Source organism: Nesoenas mayeri (assembly GCF_963082525.1).
Source record: "Nesoenas mayeri genome assembly, chromosome: 2".
NCBI lineage: Eukaryota > Metazoa > Chordata > Aves > Columbiformes > Columbidae > Nesoenas > Nesoenas mayeri.
In genome coordinates this window covers 145,652,976-145,672,109 of record NC_137543.1, presented here as the reverse complement: position 1 = coordinate 145,672,109, position 19,134 = coordinate 145,652,976, and the positions used below count along the sequence as shown (strand labels likewise).

Here is a 19,134-nt window from a genome sequence, read left to right as displayed (position 1 = left end):
GAGACTTTTCCTCCAGCTACTGGATGTAAGCTCTTTCCTCAGTTCTCTGGATACCAATGCAACTCTGGATACCTGCAACTGATGCGAGTTGCCAATGGACAACTAGGCCAGTGACCTCTTTTTGGAGATCACTTTAGAGTAGCACAGTAAAAACCTCACCACAACCCAAAACGTTATTATTGGTTTGAGACCACAAACAAGACATGACCTTTCACTTCACACAAGACCTTTACTATTTCTTACAAATGTTTTCCTTCATTCGCTCTCACAGAGAAGTTACTTGTCCAGCATCTACGCTGGAAATCGCCATCCTAGAAAAGGAAAAAAAAAATAAAAATCACACACTCCAATAACAATAGAAGAAGTATAGAAAATGTTTGCGTCTACCAGCTTCACGGAGATAATAAAACCAAGCTCCCCGCACCCCTCAGGCCGAGGGGCGGCCGCAGGACCCCAGCCTGGCCTCGTCCCAGACCCCCTGAGCAGCCGCTGTCCCGCCGGGGAGCGCTCACGAAGCCAGGTGCAGGTCGGAGGTGACGACAGAAGCCCTAAATCCCGAGTTACGGAGGAAAACCTGAGACTATACCTGCGTGAACCCCCCCTGCGAAAACGCTCTCGAGGGGAAAAGGAAACGCCGCCGCCTCCGGGCGCGCTGGCGGACGGAGGCGCGGGCCCGGCGGGGCTCTGCGCTCCCCGGCCGCAGGGCGGGTGCCCTGGAAAGCGGCCGGGAGCGAGTTCCTGCCCTCGCGGTGTCGTCTGAGGAGGTGGGTGGATTTTTGGAGGGAACAGAAACCGCCAGCCCGGAGGCGGGGGAAGGGGACACGGTCAGGCTCCTCGCCGGCTCCAACGGCGGAGGCAGCGGGAGCCGCCAGTGCCGGGAACGCCTCTTCGCCGCCGAAAGGCCGGAGCCCCGCGGGCCGCAGAGTAAGAGGGACCCGCGGGGCAGTGTCCCCTTTGGCGGGGTCGCGTTGCCGGCGCGGACTCCAAGGGCTGAGGGGGTTGCCGCCCCTGCTCCTGTCAGGGCGGTGGCCGCCGTGAGGCGTTGGGGCGACTGCAGGGCCTTCCCGGGACGGGGGAAAAGGGGGTCGCGCTCGGAGGCCGCGGACAAGGAGGAAGTGTCGCGCTGGCCCGGGCAGAAATCGCAGTGCCCCGCGCGGAGAGGCGGTTGAGCCGCGCGACAGCCGCCGCCTTCGGCAGGGCACTAGCGGCAGGGCACTAGCGGCAGCTCCCGGCGAGCCCGCGACTCCCCCTCCCGCCGAGCCCGGGCCGGAGCGCAGCGAGCGGCCCCCGCCCACAGCGCTGGGCGCGGCCGGTGCCCAGGTGGCCGCGGGAGCTCGGCGGGCGCAGCTGGCGCGGCTCGATGGCCCCCAGCGCCGAGACGCCCTAATTGGCGGCAGCGGGGGGCAGGGCTGGCCCGGAGCGGCCGCCTGCTGCCGGGGCGAAGCGGCGCGGCTGTGCGGAGAGAGGCGGGAGGCCCGAGGGAGGGGCGGCGGGCGGGGCGCGGTGGTCTGATCGCGAACGGCTCCAGCTACGTAGACGGGGGGGAGGGGGTCGCCGGCAAGAGGGGTAGGCTCGCGTCGGGAGACAAAAGCCCGGCTCTCTGAGCGGGGGGCTTGGCCTTACTGCTGCTGGGAGGGCTCTTTTTGTTGCCGTTTCCTAACCGGAGTTCGTGCGTTTCCCGCCGCCCCTACCCGGTTACAGCGCTGGTTACGGCCGGGGCGAGGACCGCGAACAGGCGGCGGCTACCGCCCGGCCCGGTGAACGAGCGGCCTCTCGGCTCCGGTCTCCACCAGTTGATCAAAGTTCAGCTGGGCCTTAAGAGGCGACCGGTCCGCCGGCCCCGCCAGCCGGGGCTCGCTCCCTCCCTCCCTCCCTCCGGGGCAGTGCGCCCCCGTCGCCGCTCCCTCCCGCGGCACGAACGCCTGGGTGTAGCGAAGTAGGAGGGAGTGGGCGCCTCCCTCCGCCTGCCTTCTCCTCCCCGCGGCTGGAGCTCTGGATAGGAGGAGCCGGAGGAAGAGGAAGATGACGAGTGGGCGCAATTAGCCTAACAGCGGACGGGTGGCGGAGGAGGCGGCAGCGGCCCCGCACCGAGGACTGACACATCTGCTCTCTCTTCTCCTCCAGCCATGAAGGCAGAAGTCGGGCAGCGCTGCTGAAGCCCAGGGCCGACCCGGCGCTCTTACCTATGGCAGCTGCGTGAAGGGGCCGCCCCCGCTTCCCCGGCGGCGGGGCTGGGCTGGCCTCGTCGCGCCGGGAGTGCGCGAGTGGCTCTGGCGCTGGTTCCCCCTTTCCCTGCCTCCCCTTCCCCGATGTGGGCTCCAGAGGATTTGCTCCTCCTTTGTAACCGGGAATGAAATAATGGCGACCCGGTGGGCAGCGGGGCCACCCGGCGGAGATGGAGACAACGAGCCCCCTCCGGGCGGCGGCAACGGCGCCGGCGGCCAGGTAGGAGCGGCGGGGACGGGCGGGGCGCGGGCTGCGCGTTCACGACGGCGGGCACGGCTGGGCCGGGCCGGGCCGGGCGGCAGCCGCCTCCTGCCGCGGGGAACGGCTTGGCTGGAGCGGGCTTAATGGCCGCCCCCTCTCTCCCTCCCTTCCTTCCTCCCTCCCTCTCTCTTCCTGCTCGCCCGCCCCGGAGTTGTTGGGAGTTGGACGCTGGGACCGGTGCGGGCGTAGCTCCCCGGCGGCGGGAGGGGAGGCCGCCCCCGGCCGAGGGCTCGTCTCCCAGTCGGGGCGTCGCTCCTGGGCCGGGAGGCGGGGGTGCGTCCGCTCCCCCGCGGGCCGGGTGGCGGCTCCGCTTCCCGCCCCGCGGAGCGGCCGCCGTCCTCGCCCTCGGGGCGGTGGTTTCCGTGGAGTACCCTTGTACTCCCTAAGCCCCGCGGTCAGGTCTCGGCGGGTCCCTCTCCCGCTTGGCCCCTCCGCGTCGTCCCGAGGCCGGCCTGCCCCGTCCCCGAGGGACGGGAGCGGTTCGCTGGGCAGCACTGGTGAACGGCTTTGTCCTCCCCCGTCACACTCAAACTTTGGTGCTTTTCAGTAGAAATACGACACTGGCCGCTGCCTTTTTGTAGGTAGTACTTGCCACCCTCCTGCCTGTGTGCAGCGACTTACATTAAACGTATTTCTAACCATACCATTTGTTGCTGGACGGTCCTCTGCGTGTTTAGTTTAAAAACTTCATAGCATGCCCTATGGTGGCACCATTGCATGTTTGGACTCGCAACACAGTGTTGTTAACGCAGAACCGTGTCTGATGCTTCCTTCTGTGCTTCCTATTAATAGTAATAAATGTCTGCGAAACACCGTAACTTCAGATCCAACAAAATATGTATAGCAGCTTCAGTAGCATTGTTCTAAGATGTGTCTTAAGCTTTACTTAGAAAGACAAACTTGCTTTTGTGTTTCTCAAAGTTAGTGCACGGCGTGCCAAAGACAGAAAACTGACTTAAGCCTGTGTAGGGCTGTGAAATGGAAGCTCTTCATATAGATGTTCCCCTTCTGTTTGCTGAAATTAAAATAGAGTGATTTAAAACCTACAAAGCTACCAGCAGAAAAGGCAGGTAGAAAGGCAGGTAGGGATTTTTTTTTTTTTAAGACACCAGGTTTTAGTTACTGGTGTCCTCAATTCACCCTTTTGCCTTGGTTTAAAAGTGGCACGTATGGTATTGTAAGATTTTTCCTTACTGCTGTCTCCTCAGTTAAGAGATTCACAGAGTCTCTTAAAGCAGGTGGGTTAGGTGAGGACAAAATGTGAGCCTTAAGTAAGAAAACAGAAGATGTTAGGATTTAAGACTTCGTGATAAATTAGGTTTCTGTGATTCTGTATGTCTTAAATAATGAGTTATTCTTGCTGATGACCTTTTTAAAAATGTAACTGAAAAGGCATTTTTTGGAGAATGTATGCCTTAATTGTGTTCAGGTAGTGTGGGAAGGGGGGAAACCACAGGTCTAAGTGCAAAAATAAAATTCTGCTTTTTAGTTCTATTGTGTTGAGACTGCTGGTCTTTTGGCACTGGCACTTGTCATAATCCACCCATGCCTACTGTGGGAAGCCCTAACAAGGCCTGTGGCACTTCTGGGGCTCATCATGTTAACGCTGTCTAATTGGAGACTGCTAATAGAAATGGAATTGCAAAATAGACTGCTCTGCCTGTTGTTTTGTCTGATAGTTATATGTTGTAGTTACATTTTAACTGCTAGAAAACATGCACTTACACTGATGATTGTCTTAATCACAGCAGACCTGATTTAATCTCTGCTTGAACATAGGCAGCCCTCATGAATGCCTAATCATAGTTGCAGTGCTTTCTCAGTTGCTTTAGTATACGTACTGCTGCATGGCTTGAAGTTCTACTTGTTTTCTTGTAATTTCTTTGTAGACTGGTGTAAAATGCCAAATGAGAGTGAGGATTTGTGGCTTGGGATCTGCTATCTCAGTTCAGGTGGTGGAACAGTTACTGTGTACAAATCCCTTTAACTGAAGTCTTGCTTGTATTGAACAGTAGGATCTGCTTTTCTGTTGGAAAAAAACCCAACACCTTTAATGAAACACAGTTACTATAAAAAAGGAATTCTAAGTTTGCAAAGAAGTTGCTGCAGTTGCAGTTGCAGGGTTTTATGGTGTTCTAATACTGACATGCGAGGTATCAGTGTTTTTGGGAAATGATTTATGGTTTGGGGACACTGTATCCCATATGGTGTTTGTATTGTAATGCAGTATTAACTCATTTACATTTAGTGTTTAGCTGTAGACCTATATGCACAGCACATTGTCATGAGGAAGACTCCAAGCATAGCCTGTGTTCATCATGGGCAAGAGAATTGCAACAGAACTTGGGATTTTCAACCAGTTTTGGAAATATACAGCTATAATCCTCAAGGTTTAATCAAGAACTGAAAAGTATGTCTTCTGGCCGCAAGGTCAGTGGTCACACAAAGAAAAAATTTCTGAGAAGCCAGTGTTTCTGTGTCTCTTTGCATACAAAGGTGGGAGAATTGAGGACATGCAATTTGACTCCTTTAGGTAACGCTTGTGTTTGTCGATAACTGTTCTTTGTTTTGGATGCTTGTCTAGTCTGGTATTATGTTCCATTTGGTCATGCCTTGCCATGATTATCTATTTTGATTTTTGGTTCTGTTTTTTTTTCCCCTTTGACTCTGTACTTGGTGGTCTTCCTCATTTCAGAGCCCCTTTACCGAAATGACTGTTGAGAACAAAGATTGTGCGTTCAGGCTCCTGTCTGAACACCCAGTGCGTGTTCAAAGGGACAGATCACGTATTCTGGGCTCTCGGGGGAGCTGGCAAAGAGGGCCAGGGGCTCTCAGGGATGTTTGCCATTCTGTTTGAAATCTGACACACGTTTGCAAATGGGTGCAAGAATTGTTGAGTTTATGTTCATAAGGACAGATAAGTGAGAGCACGTTCTTTCTGGCTTTTACAATAGGCATATGCTATCTACGTTTGGTCAGGTTGTTGCAGAGTTTTGCTGGAGGTACAGGCAGTACTACTTCAGTCACAACATCCCATCTACAGACCTGTCCAGGTTTGAGGCTGGAACTGGCATCTTCATTAGTGTAAATTTTATCTCCCTCTGCCTAGAAAGGCACAACAAAAAGTGCTTTTTTGCCTTTCTACTGCCACCCTTTTGTGTTTACTTTAAAATAATTGCTCAATCTATTAGTGGTATCATTTTCTGTTAATCTATATTAAAATTCAATTAAAAATGTTAAATATAGGATAAAAAAAAACTAAAGTGTGTAGTGTGTGGCTTTAAAAGCCAGATTTTTGTTGTGAACAATACTATTTTCTCAGTTTATTAATACTAAAAATACTTTATCAAATAATTTTATTAAATGTTTGATGTTTTTCTGTTGGAATACACTACATACAGCACACATTTAGATATTTCTTGCAAATTTCTAATACTTTACTGTACATTTGCATTAAGACTGAGGGGTTTTGGATGATTTTGTGGGATTTTTTTTTTTTTTGTGCTTAGCAGCTGAGCTGTTAGAAATAGTTGACTGTCTTTAGAGATTCCTGATTATTTGGCAGTAATTAGGAAATGTATTTCCAAAGACTTCTGTAAAAGAGAAGTCGGAGTTTATTTAGTACCTGCTTTGTAACCACAGATATTCAATTTCAGAAAGGGAGAGAAAACCCCCCAATATTGTCACTTGTACGCTTCATCAGAGAGAGCACAACTGGGTAAACTGAAGCCTGTGCTGGAAGGGACAGGAACCAGAGAAGGGCAATGATGGCACTAAAAATAGAAAATGATTGGCATTCTCACTAACAATAATTAATAGATCGTTTACTATTTTAGTAATCCCATTGGGATGACGTTGGTAAACTTCGAGTGGTGACTTCCAAGTGTTGTGTTTCTCTACTATAGGGACACAAACACCAAAGGGCTGTATTTTGCACCTGCATTTCAATCTCTATGTAATTACGCCTGTGTTTAACACGTAAACTGTTCTGGAACTGTTGTGGGAGATCGGTGCTTTATCTGTGTCTGATGCTCAGAGGCCGGAAGGTTTAACCATAATGTAAAAAATCAGAATTAGAGAAATGCATTTGTAATATTTTTATATATTGAATAATGCGCAATACTAAAAGTAGTAATTACAAGTGTATGTTACGTATGGTGATAGAGAATTCTGTGCAAACCTTGAATCCAGGGAGAATAAATTTAATATAAATACTAGCATTACTAGGAGTTGTGGTTGGAACTATTCAAAAAGCTTGAATCAAATCTTGTTTAATCATGCAAGTGCAGCACTGACTTCTGCTCTTGTTGTCGGAGTAAGCCTAAGATCATTTGATGGAACTTGGACCTCTTGTATGGGCAAATGTTACATGTTTGATAAGCAACAATATAAAGCAGCAAATAGTTCCTTCAAGAAAAAAGAAGGAGTCTGCTTTCAAATATAACTACATCTGATAGTTTTTAAGTGACTTTTTGCTTCCCAAAAATACACCTTTGTTGATTTTACCACTTCAATAATTGCAAGAGAAACCTGATGGACTGAAGAGTATCTTGAACTATCTCAGTGCAAGAATCGCATTTATTGCACGCACTATATCCATTATTAGAGTGAACTTTTTTCTTTAACAGGTTTAACGAACATAAAAGCACTGAGTCGATGTTTTTCCTTGTGTAAGATATTTTTAATGAATTCTATTAAAATGTGAAAATAACATATCTGCTACTTCAGTCATATTATTTCTTGTCTGTTGTATTTACTTGCATACACAAAAAGCAATCGAGAGAACAGTTGGGGAAGAGAAGTTATTTCATCTTGCACAGCGTATGCATTCGTGATCTTGTCCTTCTTCAATGCAGGAAAGTGTTTTTCTGTAGGCGGATGATCCAGTGGTAGCTCAGCAGAACAGTATGGACTCTGAAAGGAGTAAAAGCTGGTATTTTTTATTTTTAATTTTGTGAATATATACATACGTTGCTGTGTAGATGATGCTTAGAACATGAACATGTGCAACTTGTCGGCCATAGAGAAAGAAAAACTTTATCATTTCCTGAAGAAGTCTATGCAGCAGTGTTAGACTAACTTGTTAGGAATATAGTGGTGCTTTGTCGCTGATATATTTTTTTTCCTTGCAGTTGTTTATATATTAAACTACATAAGATAGGAAGCAGATGTAAAAAATTAGGAAATGATGTTAAATGAAAACAGATTTATTTCCTGTTGTTAGCAGGGGTCATTGTTTTTTAAAAGCATGAGTTGTCCCTAGGATAAATGGTAAGGCTTCTAAATTGTTGTTGAAACAGAGTGAATTGAGAGCACTCCAGAAAGTCAGTCTGATGAGCTGTTAGGTGTAACTCTACGGTTTTAGAAGGCATCAGAGCCCATGATCTCATCAGATCCTTGTATTTAGGGCCTTGCTACAGAAGAAGTGTTTGTCTGCCTACCATAACAGATAATGTATGCTAAATATACTAAATAATATGTTGTGTTAAGCATAGTAAGATAAACAATGGATGAGAGACGCTGTCTGGTCAGATTGGTGGATGTGGGATAATCATTGTGCATTTCTCCTGTCCAAATGCTTCTCATGTCTTGCAATTTTTAATATTTTTGCACAGACGCTTCTGTGGTATTCTTTCCCCATCACCTAGTAGTAGGTACATACAGCAGAAGTGCAGCTGGTAGCTGGGAACAGTGGCATCAAACAGGGCTTGACTGTGTTCATATCAGAGGCTTGGCTATCTTGGAAACCTGAAAGCGTCTAATCTTAGAGCTGCAAGTTGGGATAAGTTGTTTTATGTATACAGCTCTTAAATATGTAAAGATTACTAATGGCAAGGCTTCCTCTGTGTTTTTCTTCTTGTAAACCAGGGTGAAATGCATTTTTCCTTCAGTTACATGGGAATTCTAGCCACTCCCTGAGTTGTTTACTGTCTTCTGTTAGTAATGGTGAAACAATTTTCTGAATTAAGTCTTCTATGATTACTGCTAGATTTGAAGATAACTCTCCTGGGGAGATGATACTAGAGTTTGGAGGTTGGATCACTTGGTAATAAGAAGGTAAAAACTAGGCGCACTGACATGCTTTGTTCTCTGAGTCTATTTCTGTTAGGAGGCTACAGCTACTGCATCTTTCTGAATTGATTTACCCTATTATTGTCTTGTATGTTATCAGTGAATTGCATTCAGCAAGAAATGTTGCTGTTTTCAGTTCTTGATTTTTTTGCATTGCAAACTTGTAGTTCAGAAAGTATTTATGAGTGAAGCGTTGGGAGCTGTTGCTGCAGCTCTCTGAACAGCATGGTGTTTGAGAGCGCCTGACACAAATCATGTTAGTAAATATTTGGTATCGGACATGAGAGGTTCTGTGTGGACATTCTGGAAAAACACAGACAGCTGTTCAGATTTTTAACTCTGGCTTGCAACCATGAGCCTACACCTTTGGGACTGTAGGTAGTAGGCTTGTTTTTATTCTAAATTTCTTTTTTTCCACTTGCCAGCAGCTGCGGCTTTGCTGAGAGTGAATGAGGTGCCTCCTCAGAGGACATGGCTAATTACAGATGGGCTGTTGGTGGAGGGGTGCACTTTGAGACAGACGTGTTCTTTTATGTGTGTGTCACTTGCATAATGTGTTAGGACACACAGTATGGACTGCATTAAGCTCTAGCAAATAGACTGTGTGGAATGATCTTGCACAGGCATCACTGGGCTGGCTGGATGACACAATATTGAGGAGAGAGATTTTAAACGCTTCTGAGTAACAGTTGCTGTTGGTACAAATCAGTTGAAAAGAGAAACCTGAGTCTGTTTCTGAAGTGTTTTTTAAGCTAAGAGAAATAGGAGTGTGCCCTCCTACTTACATCTATGTATACTTCTTTGTATGCTTTAATGGAATACTATTTATTATTGAAACTTAATTTAAAATCACCCATCCTTTAACGGACAGTGTTTTATTCTATTTTAATTTTTCGTCAAAGTATATGGGGCTTTTTATGTTACAGAGTTGATGAGAACATAAGAGAATGAACACTCCTGTAGTAAAAAAAAAAAAAATCAAAGCTTCTTAAACTGCCGTTATGTTAGTGTTGAATAAGAGCAGAAAAGGTTAAAATAGACATATTTTCCTGTGAATTAGCGCTGAGGTGAATAGGTGTCTTGGATTACTGCCTGTTCTGACCATGGGATGAGAGAAAAGAGAATCTTTAAATTCTCAGAAATACCTTCCCAATCATTTGTCTTGTGACGGATGGACACAATCTACCCAGTGATATGTTAATGATATTGAGGTGGATTCTCAGTTTTGAGAACTAAAACTGAACTAAATCTATAACATACGTATTGGAAAACTATGTGAATGGACACTACTGAAAAACTAGTTTACAGAGCTAAAGTCAGGTGGATTTCAAAACCATTAGACAGTTCTATTTATTTTTGAGGAAAGCATATTTTAATTTGTTCAAGAACTGCCCTGTTGTCACAGAATATGGAAGTGGTTGATTTCCTAAGAAACTTGACTAATGCTTAAATACAATTCTTTAATTAAACTTGAAGTCTATTATAGTTTAGACCTGTTTAAACTCACGTACATCTTCAGTTTTATAATGTTTAGAACAGCCAGAGTTCAGTTGGTGCTTGCAGGGGTATGCAGAATGTCCTTGTGATGCAAGAATGGAGAGCCATTGTGTTTTGTTGTTTTTGTTTTGGCCGGCAGAAGCAGCAGCAGATCTAGTATGTGCATCTCAAGCAGGTGGCTCTTACTACCTGTAGGTTCTGACCTGTTTTCATAAGATAAAGATCTGTTTAGGGTGATCTCCGGAAGGAATGCTGCTGTTTTTGTGTAACAAGCTGTCCCATTGCAGTTCATGCTTTCTTATTGTTGCTGTGCTTTTCTTCAGTTTTGATGCAGCTTTAATAAGGAGCCTGTGACTCTGGTGAAAAGTATTCCCATGTGTAGCCACAAACATTTCTTATTCATCAATGGCTGTAAAATCTTACTTGTTCCTTCTTGCATACATTTTAAAATTTTATTATCCTCAATCACCATGGTAAAAGGTGAGTGAGTAAACTTTGCCTGGAGTAATCAATTTTCATGGCAATTTTACAGGCCTTCTGCTTCATTTTGTGTACTTGTGCTGGTTTTGTATGGGTCTGTCTGAATACAGTCTAGCATTTTCTGTTCACTTTACTTATTTTTTGAATGTTTGTTGAAGTAGTTTGGAGCTGCCTATGAGGTGGGATTTGAGCATGATCTCCTTTCTTGTCTTAATTAAGGAAGGAAGAATGAATGGCTTGCTTACCGCTCTTGGGGTATGGAGTATGACATCTTGTCAAGTTAGCGTTAATATAAAAGTTTGAAGAGTGAAACAAGTTTACATAGTTTTCAATGTTTTTTTGCAATCAAAGCATAAAAATCAGATGCTTTAGTGATTCAGTAGCTGAAAATAGTTTGGCAGGCTGTTCTGATCTTGCTGTCATGGTGGTGATCTTACAAGCTCATTAATTGCGTCTCTCTTGTTAGTATTTTATTTTTTTTAAATAATGAGAAGTAGTATTACTGCTTTTTAAACATGCTGCGCGCCTGACCAAAATGGTCCTTGGAGCTGAGTTTCTGGAACACAGGATTTTTCCGTATGCATGTGTTACAAAACATGACGCTGTGTAATGGATGCTGTCCAATACAGGTAGCATTTCATTGCCTATGCCCTTTAGGTGTTGTTTTTCATGATTTCTTTATAGACAGTTTTGAGTAATTTTATCTCCATTTACTGTGAACGAGAATATGGTTCAGCTCTTAGGTCTAAATAAGTCTGATAGCTTTCTGCTGTTTTCATGAGTTAAATGGCAGTGGAGAGGTAAAGTGCTTATTTTTCTGTCTTCCTTTGTACAGAATTTTTGCTTGCTGATGCTGTTTTTTGGGTTAGTAAAGATGAATTGTCTGTGGAAAAAATGCAGAAGGACCTTTCGGTGTTTAGCACTTGTTGATTAAAAAGAGAAAATGAAAACTCAGTGTGCATAAATGGCAAGCAATATGTCACATATAAATACTGAGAGATTTGAAATTATTAACTAGGACTTCGTGGGTGAGGTTTTAGAGTTGTGATAGGTAACTCTAAAGATTAAACAGCAGCCAAACGCTCAGTGGTAGTCAAAAAAAGCAAGTTGTCATTAATTTCCTAACAGTTTTGAACAGTTAATGTTCTCCGTCATGCCTCGATGTATAAATCCGTAGTGCACTTGGAGCTGGTGTATCTAGGTCTAGTTCTGTCCCTCCCCTCTTCGTTTTTCCCCATCTCAGTAACAATATAGTAGGGCCAGAAATGTCTTGGAGAAAGGGCAGCTATGATAATTGAATATATGGAGCTTCTTCCTTACCAGAAACAACTAAGGAAGCTAGGACTTTGCAGTTTGGGAAGGAGGAGACTGTGAAGATGGAAAGATGATTTTGAGATGTGGTAGCTTTCTCCCTATCTCTTGAATTTCTGTGGATCAGCTTTTTACTATCTCTTTCAAGAAATTGGGAGTGTTATATGAGCATGATGGAGTGAGAACAAGCAAAAGGAGGAGGCCCTTTGCATAAAAGTTAATTGAGCTGGTTACTCTATACCATCATATTTTGGAATCTAAAAGTGTGTATGTAAGCTGAAAGATGACTCCGGATGTATTTTAGGAAGAGCAATACTTTTATAGTTAATAAATACCCTTGTAGTGAAATGAATTCTGCACTCGTGAATAATTGAAGTTGGGAGGATATTCTAGCGATGCTTATTCTTGTGTTCTTTCCTAATTATATGCAACAAACTGCCTTTGGTCACTGCTAGAGGTGGGTTAGGTGGGCCTTTGATCTGATCTACAGATGTTCTTATACGTTATGGTGCTGATTCCGTGCTAGCTCTTCAGGATTCCTCCTGCTCTCAGTCGGTTCTGTACTGAGGCTGCTGGAACAAGGCAGCTGTTGGTGATCAGCAACAGGAAATGCCGCTTTTCAGATGTTCAGGACTAGGAGCTATTTTTGTTTCTTGAAGGCTCATGCTAGATATCAAACTTAGTCTTTGTTTTTGCTTGCTTTTGTAAAAGTTGGTTTTAATTCTAGTTATATCATATGGGTCTAAGGTTCTCCAGTTTTGATAAGTGAAAATGAAATACACAGTTACCTGCTTTTGTATTCACCCCATATCTTCTTCTGTTCCAGTTGAAGGCAAGGTTGTGTCATATGCAGAACTTAAATATGCTGTTGTAGTTCTCATTTCTACTTCGGTATCAGGCAAGTAGTTTTTTGTTTGGATTGTTTTCTGTGCTGCTTTGTTAGTGGGCTGCATTACATTGCAAGACCTTATTCTTGATATTGAGTCTTGCAAGTATTGCAGCTGCAAAACCAGTAAATCTCTAACAGCCACTGGAAAACTCTCTTTTGCTGTGGTAAATCATGCTACTGAGTCCTTTGTTTGCTGTAGGATAGTTGGTTGGTTTCTCTTGTTCCTCTTGCACTCCAACTCTGTGTTATCAGCTTGAGGAAAGGAAATGGCATTCTGAGGGGCTCACAGCAAGCTACATAGTCCCATGTAGCAGCCTTTGGTGGTAAGTGGTGCACAAGTGGGTACAGTACTGGAGGGAGAAGCTCTCTCTGGGACAAAGGAACTTTACTTTTTCACCAGTCCTGAAAATCAGTTATCAAGAACCTTTAAAAAAACAAAACAAAACAAAAAACCAAACAAACAAAAAACAAACCCAAAAAACTTTAACTTAAAGGACTATGAAATTAAATGGCCATAGAATAGTTTTGCTGAGTTGGGTTTTTTTCTTTTGTAGGTGGGCAAACCAACAATCCCCTCCTCCCCCCGCCCATGCTGCTTTGCACTATTTTTAAAGCTGGGTCTAAAATGTTAAAAGGCATCTATGGTTAAGATGGTTTCTGCCCTTGTAATCACTGATTCATGACTCTGAGAAACTAAATTCCTTAAGGTGAGTGAGTAGAGACAGTGGTAATACTAGACAGTTACTCAGCAAGGCGTGTACAAGGTAAACAGTTCTCATGGGTAGGTTTGTATGTAGAGGATCATTTTTTCCTCATTTCATTTAAACTGGGGACTTGTATAAACTTATGGAAAAAGTCTTACACTCAGTTTAAGACTTCTTTGGATTCAGTAATGCCTGTTTTTTCACAGTTATCTGGTGGGCGTTTATTTAGGAAAATGGTTCTCCTCACCCAGCTCCCTCAACACGTTAACCTTTATCCATTTCATGGCCAGTTGTCAGTGACTTAAATTGCGAATGATGCAATATTGGTCAGTGATGTAATGGTTGTCTGTAGGCTTCCTTGCAGCTCACAATGGGAACCTGAAGTTTGGAAACAGAATTTTATCTGTGTATTATGTTCTGTGTCTGCTGTGAGGGAGGTGAAGCACAGACACCACAATCATCTCTGTCTCCTTTTGGATAGTGCCAGAGGGATGAATCATAATGTTCTAGTGTTGGGGTTTTTCCTGGTTTTGGTTGTTGTGTTTTTATTTTTTTTATTTATTTTTTTTTTAATTCAAGCCAGTAATGCCACCAGATGACTTGAGGGGAAGGTATTATGTGTGAGATTAAGAACAGGATTTGTGGGAGTGATTTGACCTTAAGTTCAGTTAATACAGTGGTCACTTCCTCCACTTAGATAATCTGGCGTGGCAGATTTCTTTGCTTCTTAGGACCAAAGGTACCATGAGCTTTCATACCTTGGAAGGCTCTTGTAGTCTTCCCTACTCTTGTAAGCGAGAAAGCAGGGATTACAAGAATATGTTCTCAACTGAGTATTCCTGGCCTTTTCAACCCATGAGGAGCAGTGGTGGTTGTTCCCCTGTGTTCTGTATCCCATGGTACAGTTATTTTTTGAGGAACATATTTTCTTCCTTCTAGAGACTCTTGTTGTTTGGGAAAAGAATATGACTAGTTGCATTTTAGAATGACTTGTTACAGAAGGATCTTCCAGTTAATTCTTGCCCCTTAATAAATCCTTTCTGGGATAGTTGCACTTTATTTCACAAGCCTGTTTTTTCACTGTTACCTTCTTTTACATACTGTTATTACAAAGAGGTAGTAGAGGCTTTAGTGTTCCATTATACTGTTTTGTATTTTGTGTTCCCTTCAGTTTCAGTGCTTAAAATTATTCTAGTCCAGACTACTTTTTAAAATTATTCTTAAATGCAGATTTAGGGTTGGCAATTTCAGAAATTGGTAAAAAATATGTGTAGGAAAACATTTTGTGATGCTTTATGTTAATAAAAGGGTATTTTTTTTTTTTTTTATAATTGCAAAAAAAAGTATTTGCAGTCAAATTTAAATAGAGCAAAATTGACATTTTTCCTATGTCATACAATAACCTTTTAAAGTCCTTTCAGCTGAAGATTGTCATGGACTTCAGCAGGCTCTGGATCAGCAGTTCTAATAAATGAGCTTTTGGAAAAAGCCTTTAAAGTCGTGAAAAACAGTTGTGCCTGTTTCATTGCTGTTCTTTAGTTAGAGCTGACTGCTTTTTCTATTATGTGCTAGGGTATAAGTAAATAACTTGGCATCGTATACTTCAAACCTTCTTTTGGAGGCATCAGTCCCAGGTTTAAGCACAGATACCTTAAGGAACTAACATTTTCTTCAAGTATTACAGTAAAAAGGCTGCAAATAAAAGTTCTGTTTCTTTTTTATAATGCAAAACTATATATAATATCTAAAACCTGACATGCTCTTCTATATGAAGTCACAAAATGAAAATGTGAAAAGGGTTGTAAAAATAACGGTATTTTGATGTTAGTTAAACACACAGTGGAAGTAGATGTGTTTATTTCAGGAACAAAATGTTGATGCTTTTCTATAACTCCTATTCTTACCCAAATTTAGGGAGGGGAAAAAGCTTGTTTCTTTAAATGAACTCTGTGAAGAATACAGAGTGCTTTTCTGAATGCCTGCAATTTCAAAGAGTTGATCTCCAAAACCAGGCAAATGAAGACTGCTTACTATAAACATAGTACAAACTGTGACTTTATAAACTATAAGTTCAATCTATCATGGACTGAAGTATAATTGTACTTTCTCTAGTGTCGCCTTCCAGCATTAACAAAGTCTGCCCGTTCGAAGAGAATTATCTCTTGTGGGTTATTTTTTTGCAACTTTATGAAATCAGGATTCCAATCTTGGCAAAGTAAAGCTTATAGAAGCTTTGTGTGTGAAGGGCAAAGGTATCTCATCTAGAAATAACAGAGCTAGATGTACTGCCTAAGCATGGAGCTGGAAGAGTAACAAGAACATGATAATGCTCTGTTAAGAAATGTTGCTCATTGCAGCTGAATTTTATCTGTCCTCCTGTTATGTGATCTTTTTGCAGCCCTTTGTAATTATCTGTGAATATTTGAAGCTTTTTTTTTTCCTTGCCTCCTGTTGGGCTTTGGGTAATGAGGTGGATTCCTGTGAAAATACACCTTACTAAAGAATATGGTTATAAATTTGGTAAGTAGAGTTTTTTTATAGCCCAAACTTGAAGGTAGTCAGAAGACAGTGTCCACAGTAGGAAAATTCAGAGATCAGCTGATACGTGAGAACTAGCTGTGGTTCAAAGAAAAGGCTTTTCTGTAGTATTTACAAGATTTCACATGGAGCCTGGAAACCACTGCTGTACCTGCTGCAATTGGTATTTGGTGTTAGATCTTTTTATGACTCAAGAGTTTCTGGCTCTCCGAGATCAGTATCAAGGTGAATTTGTTCTTCTGTTTCCTCCTCTATTCCCCATACACTTTATTGTACATTGTGATGGTAGATCCCGTAAGTGATTGCTGAAGCCAGAAGTTTGAGAAAAGGATGACAGTTGTGTGAATAACATGGTTTCAGTAATATTAGTTGGAGATGGCAGAGAAGGAATAGATACACCTTTACACTTACTTTCAAAGGCTTAGGAGCATGTTATCAGAGAGTACTGCCAGGCTATATTGGACACGAACAGTTAGGGAATGTTAAGAATTGGAGCTAGAGTGTAATACTGTGCCAAAAAACATTCTGACCCTGATTTGTCTGCAGCTACTATTTGTGTAGCTGTTGCATAATGCATTCTCACCATTGAAAATAAGACATGAGGTCAAACCCAGTTTTCAGAGAATCTGAATCGTTGAATTTGGAACGTGGTTCTGGAGATCATTAGTTCAGCCCTCCTGCTCAAAGCAAAGTCAGCTGGAGGAAGCTGCCCAAGACTGTATCAAGGCTGGCTTTGGCTCCAAGGATAGAGACTCCACATCTTCTCTGGACAATCTGTTCCAGTGTTTGATCATGCTTATAGTAAAAGGATTGTTTTTATATGTTTAAATGGGATTTCTCCAATTTCAGTTTGTGCCCACTGCCTCTTGCCGTTTCATTTTTGGTACCACTGAGTGAGTCTGGCAGCTTATTCTTCACCTCTACCCCTGCTTCTACCATCAGATACTAATACCTATGGATAACTTTCTGCCTCACCTCCCCAAGCCTCTCCAACATAAACAGTCCCAGCTCTCTCAGTTTTCCCTCTAGACACATGTTCCAGTCCTTTAATCATCTTTGTGACCCCTCATTTGACTTGGTTCAGTATGTCCACGCCTGTCCTATACTGGGAACCAAAGAACTGGACACATCACTGCAGGTGGGATCTCGCCAGTGCTGAGTAGAAGGGAAGGGTCCCCTCCTCAGCCTGCTGGCTGTACCCTGTTTAGTGGAGTCCAGCAGGCTGTTGGCTTTCTTTGCCCTAGGCCTTTTATGCAAAACTGCTTTCCTAATGGTTGGCCCAAATTCTGGTGCTTGGGGTTATTCCTCCTTGGGTGCAGGACTTGACATTTCCCGTTGAATTTCATGAGGTTCTGGTTTGTCCATTTCTCTAGCCTGTCAACATCTGCCTGAATGGTAGCATATCCATCTGGTGTATCAGCCATTCCTTCCAGTTTTGTATTGTTGTCAAACTTGCCATGGGTGTACTCAGTTGTATAGATTGTCAGAGAAGATGTTATTCTTGGCTCCAGTATTGACTTCTGGGGCAGACCACCAGTGACTGGCCTCCAACTGCACCTCTTTTTGTTGGTCACAACGTGTTCAGCCTGGCAATTCAGCCAGACAATCCTTACAAATGACTGTCAGGTTGGTTAAGCATATTTTCCTCTTTTTAAATCACCTTCTTGTACTTTATGTGTCTGGAAGCCTTTCTTGTTGCCCTTCATTTTTGCCCAGATTGAAATCCAGATGGGCTTTGGTTTTCCTAACGCCATTGCTGCATGCTCAGTGTCTTTGTATTCCTGGAGCCCCTGTGTCATGCTTGCAATCCTTGTACACTTCCTTTTTACATTTGAATTCAGTCAGAAGCTTCTTGTTCATCCATGCAGGTCTCCTGGCACCTTTGCTTGATTTTCTGCACATTGGTATGGACCATTCTTGAGCTTGGAGGAGGAGATACGTGAAAATCAACCAGTTCTTCTGGTTCCCTCTTCTCTCCAGGACAGTCTTGTGTGGGATTCTTCCGAGCTGATGTGTGAATAACCCTGTTCTTAAGTCCATTTGGCTTTTGTTCCCTGCTCTCAGGATCTTGAACTCTGCTGTTCATGGTCACTGCAGCCAAGGTTGCCCCTGACCTTCACACCCCCAATAGTTCTTCCTTGGCTGTAAGTATGAGAACCAGCAGATTGATTGCCTCTTCCTTTTTGGATCCTCAGTCACGTGTGCTAGGAAGTAACTGTCAGCACATTCCAGAAACCTACTGGAGTGCCTGTGTCCTGCTGTGATGTTAATAAAATTATTAAAAGCAATAATATTTTTATTGCATTTTTTTGTGCATACTTTCTGAATTGTTTTTGTGCAAGGTAAAATAAGAACTGCTCTCATAGGCTGTTGTCCAGGAACTTATACAGAGGGATTTAATCCTTTGAAACTTCCTCTTATCTGTATTTATTTGTTTCATCATGCAACAAAATTTAAATGCCATGATATAAAATTGGTAAGAAAACCAGTGAAGAGGTTTGATAAAGGACTATTAAATAAAGCTGAAACTAAAATTTACACTCCTATTATGAAGTAACTTCTAGTTATTGTTTTATGTCTGTTGCATATTCAAAATCTGGCTGAAAATAATTCAGTAAACTTTGCTGTCTTCATGTCTTGCTGCATGTTAGTGGTGTGCATGTCTCATATCATTGACATACGATATTTTTTGCAAACACTTCGTGTTATTTTAGGTCTTGGAATGTCTACCATTTGAAGTTACAGTGTGGTGATTTTATAAAATAATTTCTCACTTGAAAGACAAGGTTAGAAAATACATTGTCGTTTTACAGATGTCGTAAAAACTGAGAACAAAACCTTGCAGAAGAGAGCCACTTCTCTAGTACCAGATATTTTTGGACAGTCCTATTACTGTTACTTATGTAACGAAGAGCTTGGCATGTGCATAGCAGAGTTCCGTGATTGATAGGTCACAGTGTGCATATTCACACTTGGGACAAGTCTAGTAAAAGACGTTCCTAAGATATACCGTGAACTTAATGTGACACAGTGTCCTTTCGTTAAGGATCAATACCTGCCATTGACTGAAAGAAGGTTGTGGTGATACAAGGCAGACTTTCTGCTGAAATATAAGCAACTCTGAATTTAATTCACATGGCTTGTTGCTAGTTGTAT

At 43.1% G+C, this 19,134-nt stretch overlaps 1 protein-coding gene across 1 annotated transcript in view; it reads left to right on the top strand.

Annotated features, from left to right (window-relative positions):
- Positions 1-2,358: 2,358 nt before the first annotated feature.
- Positions 2,359-19,134, top strand: part of ARHGAP21 (Rho GTPase activating protein 21) — a gene marked incomplete at both ends in the record, with an annotated part of 112,830 nt that continues 96,054 nt past the window's right edge. The window contains one exon of the mRNA XM_080338773.1: positions 2,359-2,445. Coding sequence (XP_080194899.1) covers positions 2,359-2,445 — 87 coding nt within the window. The remainder of the gene's footprint in view (positions 2,446-19,134) is intronic.